Source organism: Girardinichthys multiradiatus, chromosome 6 (genome assembly GCF_021462225.1).
Source record: "Girardinichthys multiradiatus isolate DD_20200921_A chromosome 6, DD_fGirMul_XY1, whole genome shotgun sequence".
Lineage (NCBI taxonomy): Eukaryota > Metazoa > Chordata > Actinopteri > Cyprinodontiformes > Goodeidae > Girardinichthys > Girardinichthys multiradiatus.
In genome coordinates this window covers 22,358,469-22,380,724 of record NC_061799.1, presented here as the reverse complement: position 1 = coordinate 22,380,724, position 22,256 = coordinate 22,358,469, and the positions used below count along the sequence as shown (strand labels likewise).

At 39.5% G+C, this 22,256-nt stretch overlaps 1 protein-coding gene across 5 annotated transcripts in view; it reads left to right on the top strand.

Moving 5' to 3' along the window:
• fgf12a (fibroblast growth factor 12a) overlaps positions 1–18,029 on the top strand; it is a 63,530-nt gene extending 45,501 nt beyond the window's left edge. For all 5 annotated transcript variants that reach the window (XM_047368753.1, XM_047368752.1, XM_047368751.1 and 2 more), the window contains 2 exons: positions 12,932–13,130; positions 15,329–18,029. In XM_047368753.1, the coding sequence (XP_047224709.1) occupies positions 12,932–13,130; positions 15,329–15,444 (315 nt within the window). In that variant the 3' untranslated portion in view covers positions 15,445–18,029. The remainder of the gene's footprint in view (positions 1–12,931; positions 13,131–15,328) is intronic.
• Positions 18,030–22,256: the final 4,227 nt, after the last annotated feature.

The window sequence follows — 22,256 nt, the reverse complement described above, 5'->3', positions numbered from 1 at the left end:
GAGTCCAACTTGATCCACACACTGGCCAAACACATGCAGAACAGTGTCTAAAAATGCAAAGCATGGGGAAATTACCTTTAATGTCCATTATGTGGGTGGTAGTATGGATCATTTAGGGGCAATCAAAACAGATGGGTGCAGAATGCTCATAAACAAGCTAAATTATGATGCAAACCAGGAGTAAAAGCTTCCCGCTTTTTCAGTTATTCCAATTATTTACCTGTGAAATGTTCCAATGTGTGACTTGGAACAACTGTTGAAAGTCTCTGATGAGGCCAGTAAAGAGAAGCATTTCTGCTCCATTTTCACACATAATGAGCACCCTCATGGTACAGCTGCATCATTCACTTTAATTCTAGATCTTTTGTCCCTGTTTGTCCCTGTCTTTATTGTTTTTCCTTCATTTGAACTGTTCTTATTTAAACTTGTCAGTTTACTTCCTTTTCTTTAAGGTTGCCAGACCTCTATTTTCTCTGTCTAAACTTTAAATGTTCCCCACTGCCTCTTAATGCTGTCTTGTTTTCTCATTATCCTGTTGTAAAGCACTGAGGTGCAGCTCTTCTCACTCTCTTGTCCTTAGGGAAATATATACAAAGGGGAAACTTCCCTTTTATACACTCCCTTCCTTTCATTTTGCTTTCTCTACTTCTTTGCTTTTTGTTCTTATTAAAAATTGGAAAGTCTGCTTCCATTCTTGCTGTTAGGTTGCAACTTCAAGCAATATTTCAGCCTTTTAATCCAAGTGTTATGTATGTGGCTAATTGTTAAACTTCGCTTTACAATTGTTACTGATCAGTTAAATGGGTTGCACACAGTAAAACTAGTGGGTGGCTCACTTCTTTGTACAGTATTTGGAGTGCAGAACGTGCTGTGAGGGCTGTTGCTCATTGAACACTGGGGGTGAGTTGGGTGAAAATGTGAAGTGTTAAGCAATGAAGTGCGTGGGGACTGAGCATCTACAATGAAGAGTTTTCTTACATTATTTATAATACACAATATGACCTACTTTACTGCACAGCAGTTACCACTGTTCCTTCTCAGTGTGCCTCATCTATCTATCTATCTATCTATCTATCTATCTATCTATCTATCTATCTATCTATCTATCTATCTATCTATCTATCTATCTATCTATCTATCTATCTATCTATCTATCTATCTATCTATCTATCTATCTATCTATCTATCTATCTATCTATCTATCTATCTATCTATCTATCTATCTATCTATCTATCTATCTATCTATCTATCTATCTATCTATCTATCTATCTATCTATCTATCTATCTATCTATCTATCTATCTATCTATCTATCTATCTATCTATCTATCTATCTCTATCTATCTATCTATCTATCTATCTATCTATCTATCTATCTATCTATCTATCTATCTATCTATCTCTCTTTCTCTCTCTCTCTCTCTCTCTCTCTCTCTCTCTGTCTGTCTGTCTGGACTACAGCTGTGATTTCCCAACCCTACTCTACAGTTTGGGTACAAAAATCACTGTCCTGTGTGTGAGGCACCAATACGAGGTTAATTAGTTTAATGTTCTGTCAGCATCTCCCCTTTATATATATATATATATATATATATATATTATATATATATATATATATATATATATATATATATATATATATATATATATATATATATATATATAGTAATGTGTAAAAGTTATAGGCAGGTGTGAAAAAATGCTGTAAACAAAGAATACTTTCAGAAAACCATATGTTAATCATTTATTTTCATTAATCAACTAAAATCAGTGGGGAAACAAAAGAAAAAACTAAATCAAATAAATATTTGGTGTGACCACCCTTTGCCTTCAAAATAGCGTCAATTCTTCTAGGTACACTTGCACACAGTCTTTTAAGGAACTCGGCTGGTAGGTTGTTCTAAACATCTTGGAGAACTAACCACAGATTTTCTGTGGATGTAGGCTTTCTCTCATCCTTCTGTCTCTTCATGTAATCCCAGACACACTCTATGATGTTGAGATCAGGGTCAGTGATGGTATGGCCCCCATCACTTCCAGAATCTTGTTCTTTACACTGAAGATATTTCTTGATGACTTTGGCTGTTTGTTTGTGTTCACTCACTTAACATTTTGTAAACTGATAAAAATAAACAATCATTATTTATATTTCTGAAAGCATTCTTTGTTTACAGCATTTTTTCACACCTGCCTAAAACCTTTGCACAGTACTGTATATATATGAAGGTGAGAGATTATTGAGATTTCCAATTGTCTGCTCTCCTGCTGACTGATGAGATATTTCTGGCATGACCCATGGCAGAATTCAACTTTTAGGTAAAACAGGGCGATCTTGCTTCTACATCCTGTTATCTGCTGAATGCATCTCCTTCTTGTGTCAGCCTTGTAGCTTCTTGCATCTTTTATTGTACCTCAAACATCTCATGTATACTGACGACAACTGAGTCTTCTTCACTCAGTCACAATGTCCGCACAGAATAATGTTGTCAGCACAGATTGGTATGACTTATGTAAAGTGTGCTCACTGATTCACAAAAGAAAAGATATTAATTTGCTGCCAGTTGACCACTGATTTTGTCAAGCGATAAATTGTCAGATTCTGGTCCTCTGACTGTTTTTTTTTTTAGATGTCATTTATAAGTCTCACACTGGTTAGCATGTTTTCACTTTTGGTGGAGTAGGAAAATGTGGGGTCTGTTTGAAAAATGTATTCAACTGAAAGTTAATGTGGTGTTTAAGGTACATAACATTTTATGGCTTAAAAAGAAAATATATACAGAACAATCCAATACACCTAAGCTAAAACTGTATTTGACACTACAGTTGGCAGTGTTAGAAACCAGAGCAACAGGACCTGCTGCTGCTGATGATTCTTGACATTGATTTGGTACTTATGAAATTTAAGATGTCGATAAAACCCAGTCTTCTTTATGTGATCTTGTGATTGATCTAATATGTTTTTTTTGCTTGGCAGGTTGTCACTGGTCTTTTTTTTTAACTTGGAATAACATTTCACATGAGTATGTTGGAGTCATCCATTTTGGTCGCACAGTTGAACATGCACAGCTCAACAAAATCACAGCTCTGACGTCACCCGGGATTGTAAAACCCGCAGAAAATAAAGTTTCGTTGCCATTTCCAGCACACAGGGCGACACAGGGGAGGCGCATATCTGGAGAGACAAAAGCTTGCAGGCGAACTTTTTCGCCACAAGGCTATTCCTGGAAGAGCTTGAAAGCTGGAAATCTGTCTGATACAAGAAGGTCAGAAGATTCATATGCCAATCGAAGACCATGCCGACACCCGCGCAGGTGATAAACCCACAGATGTTTAATTTCCAAGGAGATGAGTTTCCTCCTTGTTGATTCAGTCGACTAAACGGTTCATATTTTCCCCTCCTGGACGGATGAGAAGTTTACCGTTTTTTTGTCTTGAGGTGATCACGGACGCGTGATCCCCCCTCCCTCATTTTTCTTCAGATCTGACCCAACCGATGGAGAGAGGAAATTAATGTCAAAGTAATTTCGTTCTTTTTATATTAAATTGGATAGGTGCATTTAGAAGTCTGGGTAGGATGAGGCAGAGTTAAGGTGATTTAGAATCACCTGTAGTTAATCTAAGGTATCAACTTGTTGCATGCAATACTGATTGAAGTGTTTTATGTTGAGCTGTGTTTTGATTTGCTGTGCAAGCGCTGCTGAATCGTGCATGTTCATGTTTTGTCCGGCTGATCCCAAATCAGATAAGAGTTAGAAGTTGGACTCTTAAAAATGTTTCATTCAAAGCATCTGGGCCTCGCCTGACTACTCCTTTGTTCCAGTTTTATTACTGGAGCTTTTCCACTGAGTTCCCATCTCAGAGTTTTATGACTCTTTGTTCAAGATTTGGGGCAATCAGCTGCTAGAGGCTAAAGGGGCATGGCCCCACCGTTTTACCAGCTGATTGCTGACATCAGCACACCAGGAGGATTTCTCTTTCCATTTTACCCAAATTGCACATTTTGTCCATAGAACTGCTGGTTTGATCTTCATAGACACTAAATGTGCATATATTTTTCTTTTATTATTATTTTTAGGTAGTCATTTTTATCCCCTTTGTGTAGAATAGTGCTTGTTAGTTAGGTGAAGGTTTTTGGACCAGAATAATGGTATATCAGAATTATTTGGCTTCAATAAATCTTCATATACAGGTCCTTCTCAAAATATTAGCATATTGTGATAAAGTTCATTATTTTCCATAATGTCATGATGAAAATTTAACATGCATATATTTTAGATTCATGGCACACTAACTGAAATATTTCAGGTCTTTTATTGTCTTAATATGGATGATTTTGGCATCCATATTAAGATATTAGCCTCCCTGCTAAGGCCTACGCTAGGGTATTGGAGAGGAGAGTCCGGCCGATAGTCGAACCTCAGCTTCAGGAGGAGCAGTGTGGTTTTCGTCCTGGCCGTGGAACACCGGACCAGCTCTATACCCTCTGCAGGGTACTCGAGGGTTCATGGGAGTTTGCCCCAACGGTCCACATGTGTTTTGTGGACCTGGAGAAACCATTCGACTATGTCCCTCGTGATGCCCTGTGGGGGGTGATCCAGGAGTATGGAACCTTTATTATGGGCCATCCGGTCTCTGTACAAGTGGAGCAGGAGTTTGCTCCGCATTGCTGGCACAATTTTGACCATGTGCATGTTGAACTCCGGCAGGGCTGCCCTTTGTCACCGGTCCTGTTCATAACTTTCATGGACAGGATTTCTAGGCGCAGCCAAGGGCGGCAGGCGGTCTGGTTTATGGACCAGTGGATTTCGTCTCCTCTTTTTGCGGATGACGTGGTCCTGCTGGCCCCCTCTAGCCAAGACCTACAGCATGGGCTGGGGTGGTTCACAACCGAGTGAGGCGGCAGGGATGAAGATCAGCTCCTCCAAGTCCGAGGCCATGGTTCTCAACCGGAAAAGGGTGGCTTGTCCTCTTCAGGTTGAAGGGGAGTTCCTGCCTCAAGTGGAGGAGTTCAAGTATCTCGGGGTTCTGTTCACGAGTGAGGGACAAAAGGAGCGGGAGACCGATAAACGGATTGGTGCGGCTGCCGCAGTAATGGGGGCACTGTGCCGGTCCGTTGTGGTGAAGAGAGAGCTGACCGAAAAGCGAAGTTCTTGATTTACCGGTCGGTCTACATTGCAACCCTCACCTATGGCCATGAACTTTGGGTCATGACCGAAAGAACGAGATCCCGGATACAAGCGGCTGAAATGAGCTTCCTCCGTAGTGTTGCCGGGCACTCCCTTAGAGATAGGGTGAGGAGCTCGGCCATCCGGGAGGGGCTCGGAGTAGAGCCGCTGCTCCTCCACATCGAGAGGAGCCAGCTGAGGTGGCTTGGGCATCTATACCTCCTAGGCGCCTTCCTCAGGAGGTGTTCCAGGCACTTTCCACCAGGAGGAGGCCCAGGGGACAGCCCAGGACACGCTAGAGGGACTATGTCTCTCGGCTGGCCTGGGAACGCCTCGGGCTTCCCCCGGCAGAGCTGGAGGAGGTGTCTGGGGAGAGGGACGTCTGGGTGTCTCTGCTGAGTCTGCTGCCCCCGGGACCCGGTCCCGGATAAAGCAGAGGATGACGAGTGCGAGTACGAGTACAAGTAATGATGAATAGCTAATTGTAATTATTAAAGATCTTTGAGCCCAAAATCACAACACCAGAGGACATCTCTGATTTCTATTCGTAAATAATGATTTTTGGTTAGGAAATACATTTTTTTCAAATTATGATTTTAAATTATGATTCTTGATAATCCTTACAAGTAATAACTATTCTGCAGGTGTTGTATAAAAAAAGTACAGTACATGCAGAGTTTGCTTAAAAATACTTCTATACCCAGAACAAAAATCAGCATATCTGCAATTAGATTCCTGTCCCGAACGGAAGCATGTTACCCTTAAAATGTGCCATTTTACCTTTCTTCTGTGATAAGATAGAGTAAACTTGTCAGTATGCATTTACAGGTCCTTCTCAAAATATTAGCATATTGTGATAAAGTTTATTATTTTCCATAATGTCATGATGAAAATTTAACATTCATATATTTTAGATTCATTGCACACTAACTGAAATATTTCAGGTCTTTTATTGTCTTAATACGGATGATTGTGGCATACAGCTCATGAAAACCCAAAATTCCTATCTCACAAAATTAGCATATTTCATCCGACCAATAAAAGAAAAGTGTTTTTAATATAAAAAACGTAAACCTTCAAATAATCATGTACAGTTATGCACTCAATACTTGGTCAGGAATCCTTTTGCAGAAATGACTGCTTCAATGCGGCGTGGCATGGAGGCAATCAGCCTGTGGCACTGCTGAGGTCTTATGGAGGCCCAGGATGCTTCGATAGCGGCCTTTAGCTCATCCAGAGTGTTGGGTCTTGAGTCTTTCAACGTTCTCTTCACAATATCCCACAGATTCTCTATGGGGTTCAGGTCAGGAGAGTTGGCAGGCCAATTGAGCACAGTGATACCATGGTCAGTAAACCATTTACCAGTGGTTTTGGCACTGTGAGCAGGTGCCAGGTCGTGCTGAAAAATGAAATCTTCATCTCCATAAAGCTTTTCAGCAGATGGAAGCATGAAGTGCTCCAAAATCTCCTGATAGCTAGCTGCATTGACCCTGCCCTTGATAAAACACAGTGGACCAACACCAGCAGCTGACACGGCACCCCAGACCATCACTGACTGTAGGGTACTTGACACTGGACTTCTGGCATTTTGGCATTTCCTTCTCCCCAGTCTTCCTCCAGACTCTGGCACCTTGATTTCCGAATGACATGCAGAATTTGCTTTCATCCGAAAAAAGTACTTTGGACCACTGAGCAACAGTCCAGTGCTGCTTCTCTGTAGCCCAGGTCATGCGCTTCTGCCGCTGTTTCTGGTTCAAAAGTGGCTTGACCTGGGGAATGCGACACCTGTAGCCCATTTCCTGCACACGCCTGTGCACAGTGGCTCTGGATGTTTCTACTCCAGACTTAGTCCACTGCTTCCGCAGGTCCCCCAAGGTCTGGAATCGGCCCTTCTCCACAATCTTCCTTAGGGTCCGGTCACCTCTTCTCGTTGTGCAGCGTTTTCTGCCACACTTTTTCCTTCCCACAGACTTCCCACTGAGGTGCCTTGATACAGCACTCTGGGAACAGCCTATTCGTTCAGAAATTTCTTTCTGTGTCTTACCCTCTTGCTTGAGGGTGTCAATAGTGGCCTTCTGGACAGCAGTCAGGTTGGCAGTCTTACCCATGATTGGGGTTTTGAATGATGAACCAGGCTGGGAGTTTTAAAGGCCTCAGGAATCTTTTGCAGGTGTTTAGAGTTAACTCGTTGATTCAGATGATTAGGTTCATAGCTTGTTTAGAGACCCTTTTAATGATATGCTAATTTTGTGAGATAGGAATTTTGGGTTTTCATGAGCTATTTGCCAAAATCATCCGTATTAAGACAATAAAAGACCTGAAATATTTCAGTTAGTGTGCAATGAATCTAAAATATATGAATGTTAAATTTTCATCATGACATTATGGAAAATAATGAACTTTATCACAATATGCTAATATTTTGAGAATGACTTGTATTAATACTAGTCATGCTGTAGAGATATAAATCCCCAGAATCTCACTATAGCCACGACTTTGTGGAATCATCATAACATAATGTTTATTTGGCAGAAGATCTTCCTGACATCTTTAAAATATGCAGTGTTTAAAAAGTATTCTGTTCTAAAACTGCTTATTTAAAAAAATGTCCTGTGATGGACTGGTGACTTGTGGAAGCTGGGGCCAGCCTCTTGCCCAATGACCCCTGAAGATACCCGCCTTCGACCGGAGTGTAGACAATAGATGGATGGATAGATGCCAGCCTAGCCAAGCCAACTTAATAAACACTTTCAAACAGCACAGCTGACCAAAGTGCTGAACAAATATCACACATAAGAATTAAAACAAATACAAAAAAAAAAACTTAAAAGATGCTATAAAACAACTCGAACAAGTAAAATGACCACTCTCAAGCTAATAAAGAAAATATGAGATCGGAGCACATTTAAAACCTCCCCAGTGAAGAGGCCTGTCTGATGTGCGCTGGCAGTGAATTCCAAAACCTTGGAGCTGCCACAGAAAAAAGCTCTGTCCCGTCTGAGCTTCCGCTGTGTCCTCAGCACATCCAGGAGAAGCCAGTCCGCTGACCTGAGCGAATAGGAGGGGCGATGTAATTGTAAAAGCTCAGTGAGGTAGCTGGGCAAAGACCATTTTAAAAACCTAAAAACAAATCAAATCAAATCAAAATATACCCAAATATGAACAGGCAGTCAGCACATTGAGGCTAAAACAAGAGTTATGTGTTCTCTCTTTTGTACAAGTTAAAAGATGTGCACCTGCATTTTGCACCAGCTGGGGACAAGACAGGGATGTCTGTGAGGCACCATAGTAAATAGAGTTACAGTAATCATTGCATGTTATTAAAAATGTGTGAATTATTGTTTCAAAATCCTTTTTTAAGAAGAACAGTTGTTTCTTTTGCCAGTTGTCTCAGTTGATAAAAACTGGATTTCACCACTGAACTGATCCGCCTATCAAGATTAAAATCACTGTCCAGTTTCATCCCAAGGTTCGTAATGGTAGGTTTTATGTACTGAGCCAGAGGGCCAAGCTCTACAGAGGATGGTCAGTCATCTGCATAAAAATGAAAGGCACGTTGTTGCTTCCGAAAAAACAGGAACCCAAGGGAAGCAGATACGTGGGAAAAAAACATAGGGCCAAGAACTGAGCCCTGTGGGACCCCACAGTAAAGGGAAATGGCAAAGTTTTAAAATTGCCCAGGTTGACACAAAGGGCCTCATCTTCAAAGGTCCCAAATAGCACGTGCTAATTTGTGTGTATTATAAATAAATTGCATGTGCAATAAGTGGGCGTGTTGCGTGCGATCTTCAAAGATATTGTGCTTTGAAGGTGCAGACTGCCCAATTTAAATGAGGAAATTGTGTGGGCTACTTTAGCATCTTTCACAGCTGACTAATAATGACGCCAACAGTCCTTTACATTTTGAAACTTATCCTTCTTCCACTTCTTTCTGCTCCTCAACACTCATGTTTAATCATACAAGATGATTAATCAAGCCATGACTCAGACTTAGTTTTCTTCTTAGATAATTTACTTTGTCCTTGAAGGAATAAGCAGTTCCAGCCAGAAAAATGTTAATCAAGGGTCATTAAACTTAAACAGAACGGTTTGAAGAACTATAGATTTGGTTTTGGCTTCGATTGTGTTAATGTGCCACAAACACACTTTTTCCAAACGTTTTCCCCGTTGGGATGGTTGCCATCTGATGACATCACAAGGGACAACTCCTGTGAGCTGTCCAATCTTGACTTGGTAGAGTCTCGGACAGACGGAGAAACACACAGAATCAGCACCAAGAAGCTCCAGTCAAAACTGGAGTCCAAAAACAAGCCTTTGGCCCAAATTGGGTTACCAGAGAGAGGCCACGTAACAGTTTGATTTCGGACCAAAGTAAGGAGTCCTCTTATCAGTTTTATTGTGGCGGTTCATTTGGTGGCCAAGTTGACACACCAAAAGAGACCTTACTTGGAGTTCATTTCTCCTTTTTTTCCTTCTAGCAAAAGTCTTTCTTAGACTTAAGTCAGGTAAAAGAAATCCTAACTTTAAGTCAAATCTTTGCATTTAAGTTTTAAAAAGTGACCCTTTTATACCTTTTTGATTAATGTACACATTTAATTAATTCCGATCCATAATTTCAATTTTCTTTCAATTGTTTCTTTTAATTTATCCTAAAGCAGTAGTTAGAGGTGCCAGTCTATATTTTGTAGGGTTTGGAGGTACTGCAGGGGGCTATTAAAATGTTTGGTTAATTAGACTTTTTTCATTTTTTCTTTTTTCAAAGTTATGTCTTTAAACACACATTAAAATGAATCCAACATGTTGTAGTAAACTGATGAATGGAGGCATAAAGAATGTATTTCATTCAGAAATGTACACATACATTAGGCACGCCAGCTAAACTCTGCTTCACTCACATTCTGACCTTCTGTGCAATCTGCAAACAAAGAGAAGCACACACCCCTATCCATACTAGTCAAAACAAGGTCCCCCGGTGTTGTTATATATATATATATATATTGCTCTGTCCCTTCATCAGTTAGGGGGTCCCAGACTAACAAATGCTGAAGAACCCTGTTATAGAGGATTCTGAAGCCTGTCAACAAAGACAAATGTCTGATTATGAAGGTACAGTATTATTAATAATGTGTATGTGTGTGCTGAAGAAAAAACAAAAACAACAGCTTGCTGCCATGTAATGCATCACAGCAAAACCTCTACCTGCCTCAACACATATGTTCACACTCTAACTCCGGCAGTCAGACAGGCGCAATGTGACCTCTGAAGTTCCACCGGTGTGAAATGTCTGCTGGTTGACAGCAGACATTTCGCAGCAGGTTTAGATTAACTGAACCACAAGGTCTTTGCAGAGCTTGTCCTCCCTCCTGCTGACCAGTGAGACATTTCCACACTTTTGACCATGTGCCTGAGTTATTCACCTTAGCTGCTAAGCATAGCTGTTTTTCTCTAATGAGACTCAAATGGGTAATTTTTTTAAAAACAGCTTGCAATGAGAAATAAGACACATGCATATAACCTGCTGACTGAGGTTTTTTTTTGTACGATAGTATTACTGAGCAGAAATTGAGATCTTATAAAAAATACAACCCGTGTTTTCTAATTAACTATTGCACCTCAATACATGTGCTGGCTGTATTCATTTATCATCTATGTGGCAGTTTCAGCTATAACCTTATACTTGTCCTGCAATTTGAATCTTTTACTAAAAGTGAGCCAATCTGCAAACAACTCTTTGGTTTAAACATTTTTTTCCCCTGCACCTCTCAGTGCAGTATTATGCAAAAGCATTTATACCCCTAGAACATTTTCACATTTTGTTTCAAACACTAATTACTTAAACACTAACTAAAATAAAATAAATTAAAATAAAAAACCTAAGGCTCAGCAGCAAACCTACCAAGATATTGTTATCCACTTAAACTGACAGGCAAGACAAAGAGAGGCTGAATGAAGTGCAGCAGCCAACAGGCCCATGGCAACTTGGGAAGAGGTGTAGAGTTCTACAGTTCAATTAGGTGTATCCGTCCACAAGACAACTATATCACAAATCCTGCTCCAGGAAGAAAGAACATTGTTAACTTAAGACATCGCACATAACGTTTGTTACAATACAATATACGGAACCCAGCAACCACAGAAAACATCCCCACAGCATGCTCCAAAAATTAACTCAGGAGTGTTAAAGATAAATGGATACCACACTTTTAAGATTTTTATTCAAACAGTTTGAAAACCATGCATTATTTCAATTTCACTTCATAATTGTGCTCTACTTTGTGTTGGTCTATCACATAAAATCTCTATAAAGCACATTGTAATTTATGATTTTCAAGTGATAAACTGTGAAAAAAATTTCAAGGATTATGAACACTTTGCAAGGCACACAAGGCACACAACATAGTAGGAAAGCTAACGTACTCACTATAGCCAACTGACCAATTATCTGCTTCTCAATGACAATGAATCCCACCCAGTGTGCATCAAATTAACATGCAATAGCCCACTTACAGTGTCAAGAAAGTTTTTGATGATGTTAATTCAGATTCAGCTGACTGACTCTTAACCTGGTCAACTGAGGTTTTGGTATTGGTTGGGCTTTCAGAAAAATATAATATATAGAACTGAAATTTGTAACCTAGGTTGTAATCTATTTATCCCTAGAAAAAACATTAAATTTTGTCTTATGAGAATAACATGGTCTAAATTTGAGAACATAAGATGTAGACTTGTATTTGGTACTGATCATTTTACAATATACAGATTTATGTGTTTCCAGACTGAGTTGGATCATAGATGCCCAGTCACCTCCAGCAGGAAGCAGAATTGGGCTGTCAGTCAAACAGACAACCGTGAAAGGGCACAGAGCCCTGAAGGATATATTAATAAATAAAATACAGCTCAGGGGTAAACACACTCTCTCTCTCACACACACACGCAATGCAAAGTCTGCCAAAACTGAGATGCTCCAACATCCTCTAAACCAGCTGTTGTGCATCAGCCGCCTCTATAATCGACAGACACATTTCCCTTCCTTTAAAAGTGATTGGGGTTTGTTTATGATCCTGCCTCATTCTTTTAGAAGCCACTGAGAGGGGCGTACAAGCAGGGACGAGGACTAAAGATGAGAAGCTTGGAACTCACTTTGTCAGCATTCATTAATCATCACACTTAGCTCAGTAAACATAGATTTAGTTTGAGATAAGTGAAGAAACAAACTTTAAATAAAATGGTACCATTACCCTAATTAAAATTTTATAAATGACCAAGTTTACCAGTGTCTTGGATTGGTGATGGATTTAGAGGGTCAAATGCATTGTTTCTTTCACTCTTTCACTGTCATGATTGTGATCTAGTGGTGCATTCTGTTCTGACACTTTCTCCGATACCAGGTCCTTTTCATTTTCACTGTCCCCTTGACTTGCAGCCGTGCAATGAAATCACAAGATAAAAATCTTCTGCTGTTTGCTAATTTTCACATAACACTGTAATTCTCATTATCTCTCAGTTGAGTTTATCTGTTGATGCAAATAACGTTTTTGAACTGACATTGGCAATGTCCACATGCAGGTCTTAAATGCAGACATAGACAGTGTGAAATAAACGGATCTTCTTTTAATAAGTGCATTCCGTCTTTAAGGCTTCTAATTATCTTCGCCCACTGATTTGATATTGATGTGAATGCAAATAGCTTTCTGTGTGAGCTGATGTACAAGTATTTCTTCTCTATGCTCTCTTTGTATCTGAGTGGTTGATTTTTCTTCTGCAGGAGGTGTTCACACCAGAGTGCAGGTTTAAGGAGTCAGTTTTTGAAAACTACTATGTGATCTACTCGTCCACTGTATACCGGCAACAGGAGTCAGGCAGAGCATGGTTCCTTGGCCTCACAAAGGAGGGGCAAGTCATGAAAGGCAATCGGGTCAAGAAAACTAAGCCCTCATCTCACTTTGTGCCCAGGCCTATTGAAGGTATGAACATTTTTAAAGCTATCTTTTAAATATTTGGCAAGTTCTGAAGCTTTGTTCAGTCATATAACAATAGCAACTATTTGACTAAACTCTCCCAAAGGTTTTTTGGGGCATAATAGGACATTTCATGCATTTCATGCAGCTTGAATATAAAAAAAACTTGATGCTAAATTTCTCTATTTGCATTTGCACTGCGAACAGGATACTAGGGTGACATAATGTGGGCCTTTGAGTTGTTACATCAAGGAAAAAGGCATCATACTTTTTTTCTGAAATGATTAAATGAGTTGGGACTTTACTTCTGTTTCAATAAAGTTTATGTGCCTAACTTTATATTATGTTTTCTCATCCAGCAGGGCGGCACTTCAATATTTGCCTGCAAATAGTGTATTAAAAATACACTGATGTTTGATCTCTAGCCCACTTCAAATGAGGGTTTTAAACTGAACGTGTGTTGTAGGTAAACAGAGATGGGCAAAGGGGGTTCAGATGCCAAACAAAGATTTTAAACTACTTTTTATGTTTATTTTTACAGACAGATCATTATCAAAGTTCACAAACTGTTTTATTTCAGATGCCAAAAAACAGTGAAACAACCCTTGGCCATATTGCCAAATCAAAAGCTAAAGTGTCCTATTATTTAATCTTTTCTATAAATATATATATAGTAAACCCCATCTACTATATTGAAATTTTCAAGATAAATGTTTTGAATTCAAATGTCCAGAATGTTATAAAAACTTGAAACAAATTAGAAATTTTGATCTGGTAAACTTTAGATTTTTGAAATGGAAAGTCCATTGGAACCCTGTACAATCAAAAGATCTTAACAGAATCATGACATTTTTAAATTTCTCTCCTTTTTTTATGAAAGTTCATAGTTTTGTGTTATTCACCGTGAAACCTATTACATGCTGTCTTGACCTTTAATGTTGGTCTCATCGTAACCATACTCTCTTGATTTTGATTCTGAAATTGAATTAACATTTTTTATTTATTATTTGACCTAATATATTGGAAAATCTTTCATTTTGGAGAAATAGTGTAAAGAACCACATGTGAGAAATTAATGTGATTAAATTCCTGCCAAAAAAATGAAAATTTGAGAATTGTTTTGCTGAGTTAAAATTACTTAAGTATTAAACACTTACTTTGTTTATTGAATTAGTATAAAAGTGAATGATATTTGCAGTTTTTTCCCATCAAAGCTGTTCTGGAGCTAAATTAATGCAATCACTTGTTTATTAGCACCTCTTACTTCTGTTTTCATCTGCGAAGCACCACGGGATGTCAGCAGGCTATCTCAGGTAGAAAACAGTGGTCTTTCCATGCATTATCTTCCCATCAGCAACATACTCCATGCTGCTCACAGACATCTTTGCTAGTCCAAGATAAACAGCTAGTTTTGTTAAAAGCTGAAGACTATAAATCAGTTAAAATGTTACCACTGGTTCTAGTCTAGCTTCCACATGAATAAAAAGTTGTATGAGAACTGCAAAAAGGCAAGCCCATTATCTTCCTGCTGTTTTTGTCATTTTTTCAAATATGACTCATTGTGAATTTTCAACTGCAGTTTGTAGCAGGGTTTATAAATGGACTTTAGAACTTAACACTCTTCAGTCTTTTAGTCTCACCATCAGGTGTTTCAAAGTGTGTAATAGCATAAGTCCAGTTTTTGAACAAATGACAGACCTTCCAGTTGGCATTTTAGGTAGGATTCACACAAACACATGTTTAAAATAGATTACAAGCTATATGCTTGCAGTGATTTTATGGAAATCCCATTGCTTATTCATAACTTAACAAATTTTACAGATTTAAAGGTCTTAAAATTTGACCTTATCATGAAATTAAAAACTATATTGAGAAAAAAAAAAAACAGATTCAATAATCAGCTTTAAGACAGAATGGTCATGTTAGCTGTTTTGACACAGACTTACTAAATGTTATCAGCTGTTTGTGTTCCTGTCGGAGGATCACTCTTATCAAAAGAACTCGTCAAGCAGTGTGATAAGAAAAGTGCTGACCGTGTCCTCATTCTCTTGTCTTTTCCCTCTCAGCCTGGTATAATTGTCCCAGCCTCACACCTGACCTTATCTGCACGCCCATCTCTTAAATTTACTCTCCGCCGTTCCCTTCTGATCACCTCCTATCTTTGTCCTTTTCCTTCCCCCCTTGTGTTTGCAATGCTGTCACAGTTTGTATGTACCGGGAGCCATCGCTGCATGAGATAGAGGAGAAGCACCGCTCCAGGAAGAGCTCAGGGACTCCCACCATGAACGGAGGGAAAGCTGTCAATCAAGACTCCACATAGCACCAGCTACAAGGACTTCCAGCAGGGGGGGGGGGGGGTTCAATTTCAATTTCACAGTTTTCAATTTCACAACTCCCCCTGAGATTTCTGCACCTCCATACTCTTTTTAAATAAAATGAGGGCGTGGGACAATTCCAAGGAGCTAATACTGTACAACCAAGACAACAAAAACAAAACTGAACTCTTGCCTGTGAAAACGTTTTAGATATCTATATATATATTTACATATATATATTCTTGACCAACATTTTATGCAAAACTGAGAAATAGGCTGTGAAAACAAAGGAATTGTGGTCTCTCTTCACATATATACAAACATCTGTCATTTCTATGTTATGTTGTGAAAAACAAGCTTTAATACATGTTCATTTAATTCAAGACCTTTTTCCTAAACTTTATTGGAATTTTTATGCTTTACTGTATTATTGTTGGAAAGCAAATCCTAAGTCATTATCATTATTACCATCATTACTAATTTACTGAGCCCAATTACTATGAGGGTAATAGTGGTTCAGATTTGTTGACTTTTCAGTTATGAGTTTTTTATCTTACTAGATAATCTCAAATGAAGGTCGAAGGTCAAGGCTGAAAGTTACTACTGGTTGGATGTAATTTACTCAGGTGTGTCCTGTAAGTTAGACCAATGTGACTCATAGGGAATTACCTTCCCTGTGTTATCCTGCTGTAGCAGGACAGAACTACATCAAGCAATATCATAAAGGGCAAACTGGAATGTTAATAATAGTAAACTGACAACACATTGCTGCAGCTTTTGTGTGCAAATGAATGACAAAGAAAGTTGCATAGGTAGGTAAACGTAAGAATAGGAAAATACTATCTTGCTACAGTTTTAATATGATAGCAGAAATTGTTCGTTTGCAAAGACGTGCAAACTTTACAAAATTAAACATTAATGATTTTTCTCCAAAGTCGCCCTGTGATGGACTGGCGACCTGTCCAGGGTGTATCCCGCCTCTCGCCCATAGACTGCTGGAGATAGGCACCAGCTCCCCCGCGACCCACTATGGAATAAGCGGTAGAAAATGACTGACTGACTGACTGATTTTTCTCCAAAAGCTGAAGGGCCGGTAATGACCAACATCAGTACATTGAGCCATTGCTGCTAAAGGTGACTTTACACTTGCACCTCAAGAGATGCTGTTAGCTGTATCAAATTTTAAAATAGAACTCTATATTAAGAACTATATGAGCAAATCAAGAAGTGCTCTTTGACTGAAGACGTGTTGTTATTTTAGAATGAAAGAGAAGCTGAATTTTGTGTAGCAGGCTTAGTGGTGAATTAGTTAACTTTCAAGAATTTTAAGTTTCACAACCACTTTTACATTTATTATGAAATTTTTGGGAGATGTTTTAGCACTGACGGACAGGATGCCTGACTGTTCAATAAATCACTGATCTGTCATGCTACTATTTCAATTATAATTGCTGTCCCATCACAGTGAAAGCTGAAGGTTTCATTGTGCAACCGCCCATGTAATGAGCCATTTGCTGTATTATGAAGAGTTTATTTTTCACAAATCTACATTCTTACAGGGCTGTTTAGACTTGGTGATTTGACTGGTACACTTCATAGTGTGTACCCTGCTATACTCATTCGTAGCCTCCTCTTTAGTTTATCTATCTCAGGAAGTTTCACAGCTGTTTCAGTGATGGAGTGGGACTTAAAAGATGGCGGCTTATGGTCCAGACCTCATTGCACAAAGCCTGGTGTTTTGTCATGGAGGTTGACAGTGCACAGCTTAACCTAGCCATTTTAGAAAGGCTGGAAAGAGAAAACTGACAATGACAAAGCATGACCATCGCATGACTGTAAAAGTCTCTTTAAGTTTGAGGTGAAAATAAAAAATAAAAAAGTTGACTTTGAGGAGCATATGTTCAAACATTTTATATGCAACTGTTTCAGTATTTTGGTGAGGGTTTAAACTTGGGTGGAAACCCTTGGTTGCCATGTTGGTAGTTTGTACAGTTAATAGCACACGTTCAGCTACACAGAGCAAATGGCAGTGGGTGTATCGACATGGATCTGGGAGGGTCTTCGACTTGGAACCCAGGCCCACAGCTGATATCTGCAAGAGCTAATGGTAGATTAGTTCAAATTCCACTTCATCTCCTGCAGTACTGCATTACTGTGAATCGTACATTATAATTAATGTGACACTGAAAGTCAAAAGGCAAGACCAGCATATATGTATCTTTTTACAGACGTTTATATTGTGTAAATGAGATATTTGTGGAGTTAAAGCCGTGCATGAAACTGGATATCTACATTGTCAGCCGACAGCAGAATGGACAGATTTTGGAAATGAATGAAATGAGTAAGGCGGCAAAAAACAGCAAAGCACTTTTTTGTGGGTTTATTGATGTATGATAAGTGGGGCAAATGCTGTGGTTTTTGAAATATTGAATATAATTTCATATTTTTATGTTTGCAGATGATATCACTGCATTCAAACACACTCATGTATGCATTATGAATTGTGAGATAATAAAAAATATGCATTGATTATCAAATTCAGAATGAAGTTAGTGATTGTTTAAGAATAAAGATTATGTTATCAAAAAAATCCCCTCTGAGTGATTGTTTCAGTGAGTTATTGATTAAACATAACTGTAGTTTTTATACCTTCTACACACCCCGTCTGTTTCCAAAGTTCTCGGGCCTAAAATGTGCAGTTAGACACAAAACTCCACCCATCTCCAAGGGAAGTGTGACTTTTGAGATCGGCTGCACAGCTTTCCATCGCTTCTCAGTGCTAAACTGGAACACAAGCTAGTATGGCAAGACATTATTGTCACTGAAAAGATGATAAAGCACATGGCCAGACACTTCAAAGGTAATACAGAAACAGACAGACCAAGGTGAGAAAAACACTTGACTGGCAGTTTAATTCCATATTTCACTTGTCTGCACCTCAGCAAGTACAGATGGTACAGATCAATCTTTTAGACAAACTTTTATCACAAATCATGCACTGACCTTGCTCAGGTTGGGAAAACATCACTACGCAGACAGAGTAACATAACAGCCAACCAGCCAGGTAATTGCACCAGTCAAAAGCAAGCTGTAGTTCCTCCATCACGTACATGCTCCACAAACCCTGGGCTTCACTTTTGATTTATTCCTAGGTTTTGTTTTGGATTTCAGAGGCTCATGATGAAAAATTCACTTTATATGGTTTAAGATCAACCAATTTGACACTGTTAATGTCATAACAGGCTGGAGTTTTGTAGGACCATTGTGCAGACAGGCGCGTGGGAGCGGCATGGTAAGAAACGTTCAATTACAGAACTTGTAACTGACAGCATAGGAGGTAGGACAGGTAAACCAATAGAGAAGCCGGACCTAGAAGTAACCAGGAAGATCCAGTTCCCAGCAATGAACACCAGAGTATAAATACAGAGGTGGTGTGGGAAATGACCAATGTAATAGAAGGGCTAATCAGGTGAAATGTGGAGCAGCTGGTGGCAGTGAGAATATATAGCAACTAAAGGAAGAAGGCTAATTAAAACAGATGAATGGGAACACAGAGAAGTCCAGGAAACATAAATATCTAAACACTAGAATAACCATAAACCTAATCTAATATGAATGAACTAATGAAAAAAAGCAGCTAAAAAACAGGAAAGTGCAGAAAAACAGACAATATTGTGCTTTTATTGACAGAAAAGAAACTGGAATTGTCCTCTTTTGGTTTGAAAAATAAAGAACACCAGTATTAAGTCCAAATTCCGGGAAACAAAAGAGAAATCAAATTAATATTAACCTGGTATTTAGATGTCTAACCACTGATCAGGAAAACCTTTAAATATCTGAACCATGAATTAATGTACAAGGACAGGTTTTTGCTTTATGTTGCTTGTGACTTCACACATTAAAATACACTGCTCAAAAAATAATGGAAACACTCTAATAACACATCCTAGACCTGAATGAATGAAATATTCTCATTGAATACTTTGTTCTGTACAAAGTTGAATGTGCTGACAATAAAATCAGACAAAATTCATCAATGGAAATCAAATTTGTTAACCAATGGAGGCCTGGATTTGGAGTCACACACAAAATTAAAGTGGAAAAACCCACTACAGGCTGATCCAACTTTGATGTAATGTCCTTAAAACAAGTCAAAATGAGGCTCAGTATTGTGTTTGGCCTCCACGTTCCTGTATGACCTCCCTACAACGCCTGGGCATGCTCCTGATGAGACGAAGGATGGTCTCCTGAGGGATCTCCTCCCAGACCTGGACTAAAGCATCCGCCAACTCCTGGACAGTCTGTGGTGCAACGTGATGTTGGTGGATGGAGCGAGACATGATGTCCCAGATGTGCTCAATCGGATTCAGGTCTGGGGAACGGGCGGGCCAGTCCATAGCTTCAATGTCTTGATCTTGCAGGAACTGCTGACACACTCCAGCCACATGAGGTCTAGCCTTGTCCTGCATTAGGAGGAACCCAGGGCCAACCGCACCAGCATATGGTCTCACAAGGGGTCTGAGGATCTCATCTCGGTACCTAATGGCAGTCAGGCTACCTCTGGCGAGCACATGGAGGGCCATGCAGCCCTCCAAAGAAATGCCACCCCACAACATTACTGACCCAGTGCCAAACCGATCATGCTGAAGGATGTTGCAGGCAGTAGATTGCTCTCCACGGTGTCTCCAGACTCTGTCACGTCTGTCACATGTGCTCAGTGTGAACCTGCTTTCATCTGTGAAGAACACAGGGCGCCAGTGGTGAATTTGCCAATCCTGGTGTTCTCTGGCAAATGCCAAGCGTCCTGCACGGTGTTGGGCTGTGAGCACAACCCCCATTTGTGGACGTTGGGCCCTCATACCATCCTCATGGAGTTGGTTTCTAACTGTTTGTGCAGACACATGCACATTTGTGGCCTGCAGGAGGTCATTTTGCAGGGCTCTGGCAGTGCTCCTCCTGTTCCTCCTTGCAGAAAGGGGGAGATAGCGGTCCTGCTGCTAGGTTGTTGCTCTCCTACGGCCTCCTCCACGTCTCCTGGTGTACTGGCCTGTCTCCTGGTAGCGCCTCCAGGCTCTGTATTGATGTGCCATCCTGGATGAGCTGCACTACCTGAGTCACTTGTGTGGGTTGTAGAGTCCGTCTCATGCTACCATGAGTGTGAAAGCACCACCAACATTAAAAAGTGACCAAAACATCAGCCAGAAAGCATAAGTACTGAGAAGTGGTCTGTGGTCCCCACCTGCAGAACCACTCCTTTATTGAGTGTGTCTTGCTAATCGCCAAAGATTTCCCCCTGTTGTCTATTACATTTGCACAACAGCAGTGAAATTGATTGTCAATCAGTGTTGCTTCCTAAGTGGACAGTTTGATTTGACAGAAGTTTGATTTACTTGGAGTTATATTGTGTTATTTAAGAGTTCCCTTTATTTTTTTGAACAGTGCATTTATATATATATATATATATCAAGCGGAACATTTTAGCGTAAACCGTAACGCTCCTCTTGTGATAGTACATCTATTGGGCTTCTTCTTGGCACTCAGACAACAATTCTGAGTGCTACTCTGCCACACAGGACATGTTGAAAAAAAAGAAAAAAAAAAGAATCCAGTGATTTGCAAACATAAATAAATAATCCAAAATAAAATATCTAAAAACAAAATCAACTACAAACAAATACAAAAACTGATTGGTGTCATCATAAATTAATAAGACAATATTATTTTTGTTGGTATTGAAATTTACAATTAAATTTTTTTACACATCATAGAGTAAAACATAAGTCTTTTGTTGCATCTATTACTAAATATATTCTAAGTTACTTGTTTAAAACAGCACAATCAACAGACAGTACTGTATTCTAAATTACTTGGAGTGGCAATTAATAACTATGAATAAACATATAATGCAGAATTTAATAATTATGAATTAAAGTGTATTTGAAGGGGAAGCAACATGATAAACTACACAGAAGATACTGAGAAACCTTTAGCAGTTTCTTTGCTGCTTACATCTGTCAGCGTTCTTGTTCACCTAGTCTCTATCTCATTGAGAGTAGACATTGTCTGCCAGGTTGTAGGCTTGTACTCTTCTCTGGTCTGTGCTGTGACCGAGGAAACTCCAAAATAGAAAAGAGCACACACACACACTTGCACACACACACTCCTGCTGTTCTGCACCACAGTCAATGTGCAGGAGAGAATACAAGAGACGTCCAAAAAGCCTGGGGAACATTCATCCTCCTCCTCCTCCATATTATCCTTGCAGAAGACACGAAAGGTCTGTTTCCATGACAACAGAGTATTAAGGGGGAAGGATCACCATCCCAAAATGACACACTGGATTTAAGGGCTAGTGAGAAGATAAATCATACAAATTGTATTTGCAGTGATATTTTCCTTCTTGGTGCAAAAACTATGGATGCTGTGCAAAATAATAAAGTATTTGTGTTTAAGGGCTAATACACTGCTCAAAAAAAATAAGAAAAGGGAACACTTAAACAACATAATATAACTCCAAGTAAATCAAACTTCTGTCAAATCAAACTGTCCACTTAGGAAGCAACACTGATTAACAATCAACTTCACATGATGTTGTGCAAATGGAATAGACAACAGGGGGAAATCTTTGGTGATTAGCAAGACACACTCAATAAAGGAGTGGTTCTGCAGGTGGGAACCACAGACCACTTCTCAGTACCTATGCTTTCTGGCTGATGTTTTGGTCACTTTTTAATGTTGGTGGTGCTTTCACACTCATGGTAGCATGAGACAGACTCTACAACCCACACAAGTGACTCAGGTAGTGCAGCTCATCCAG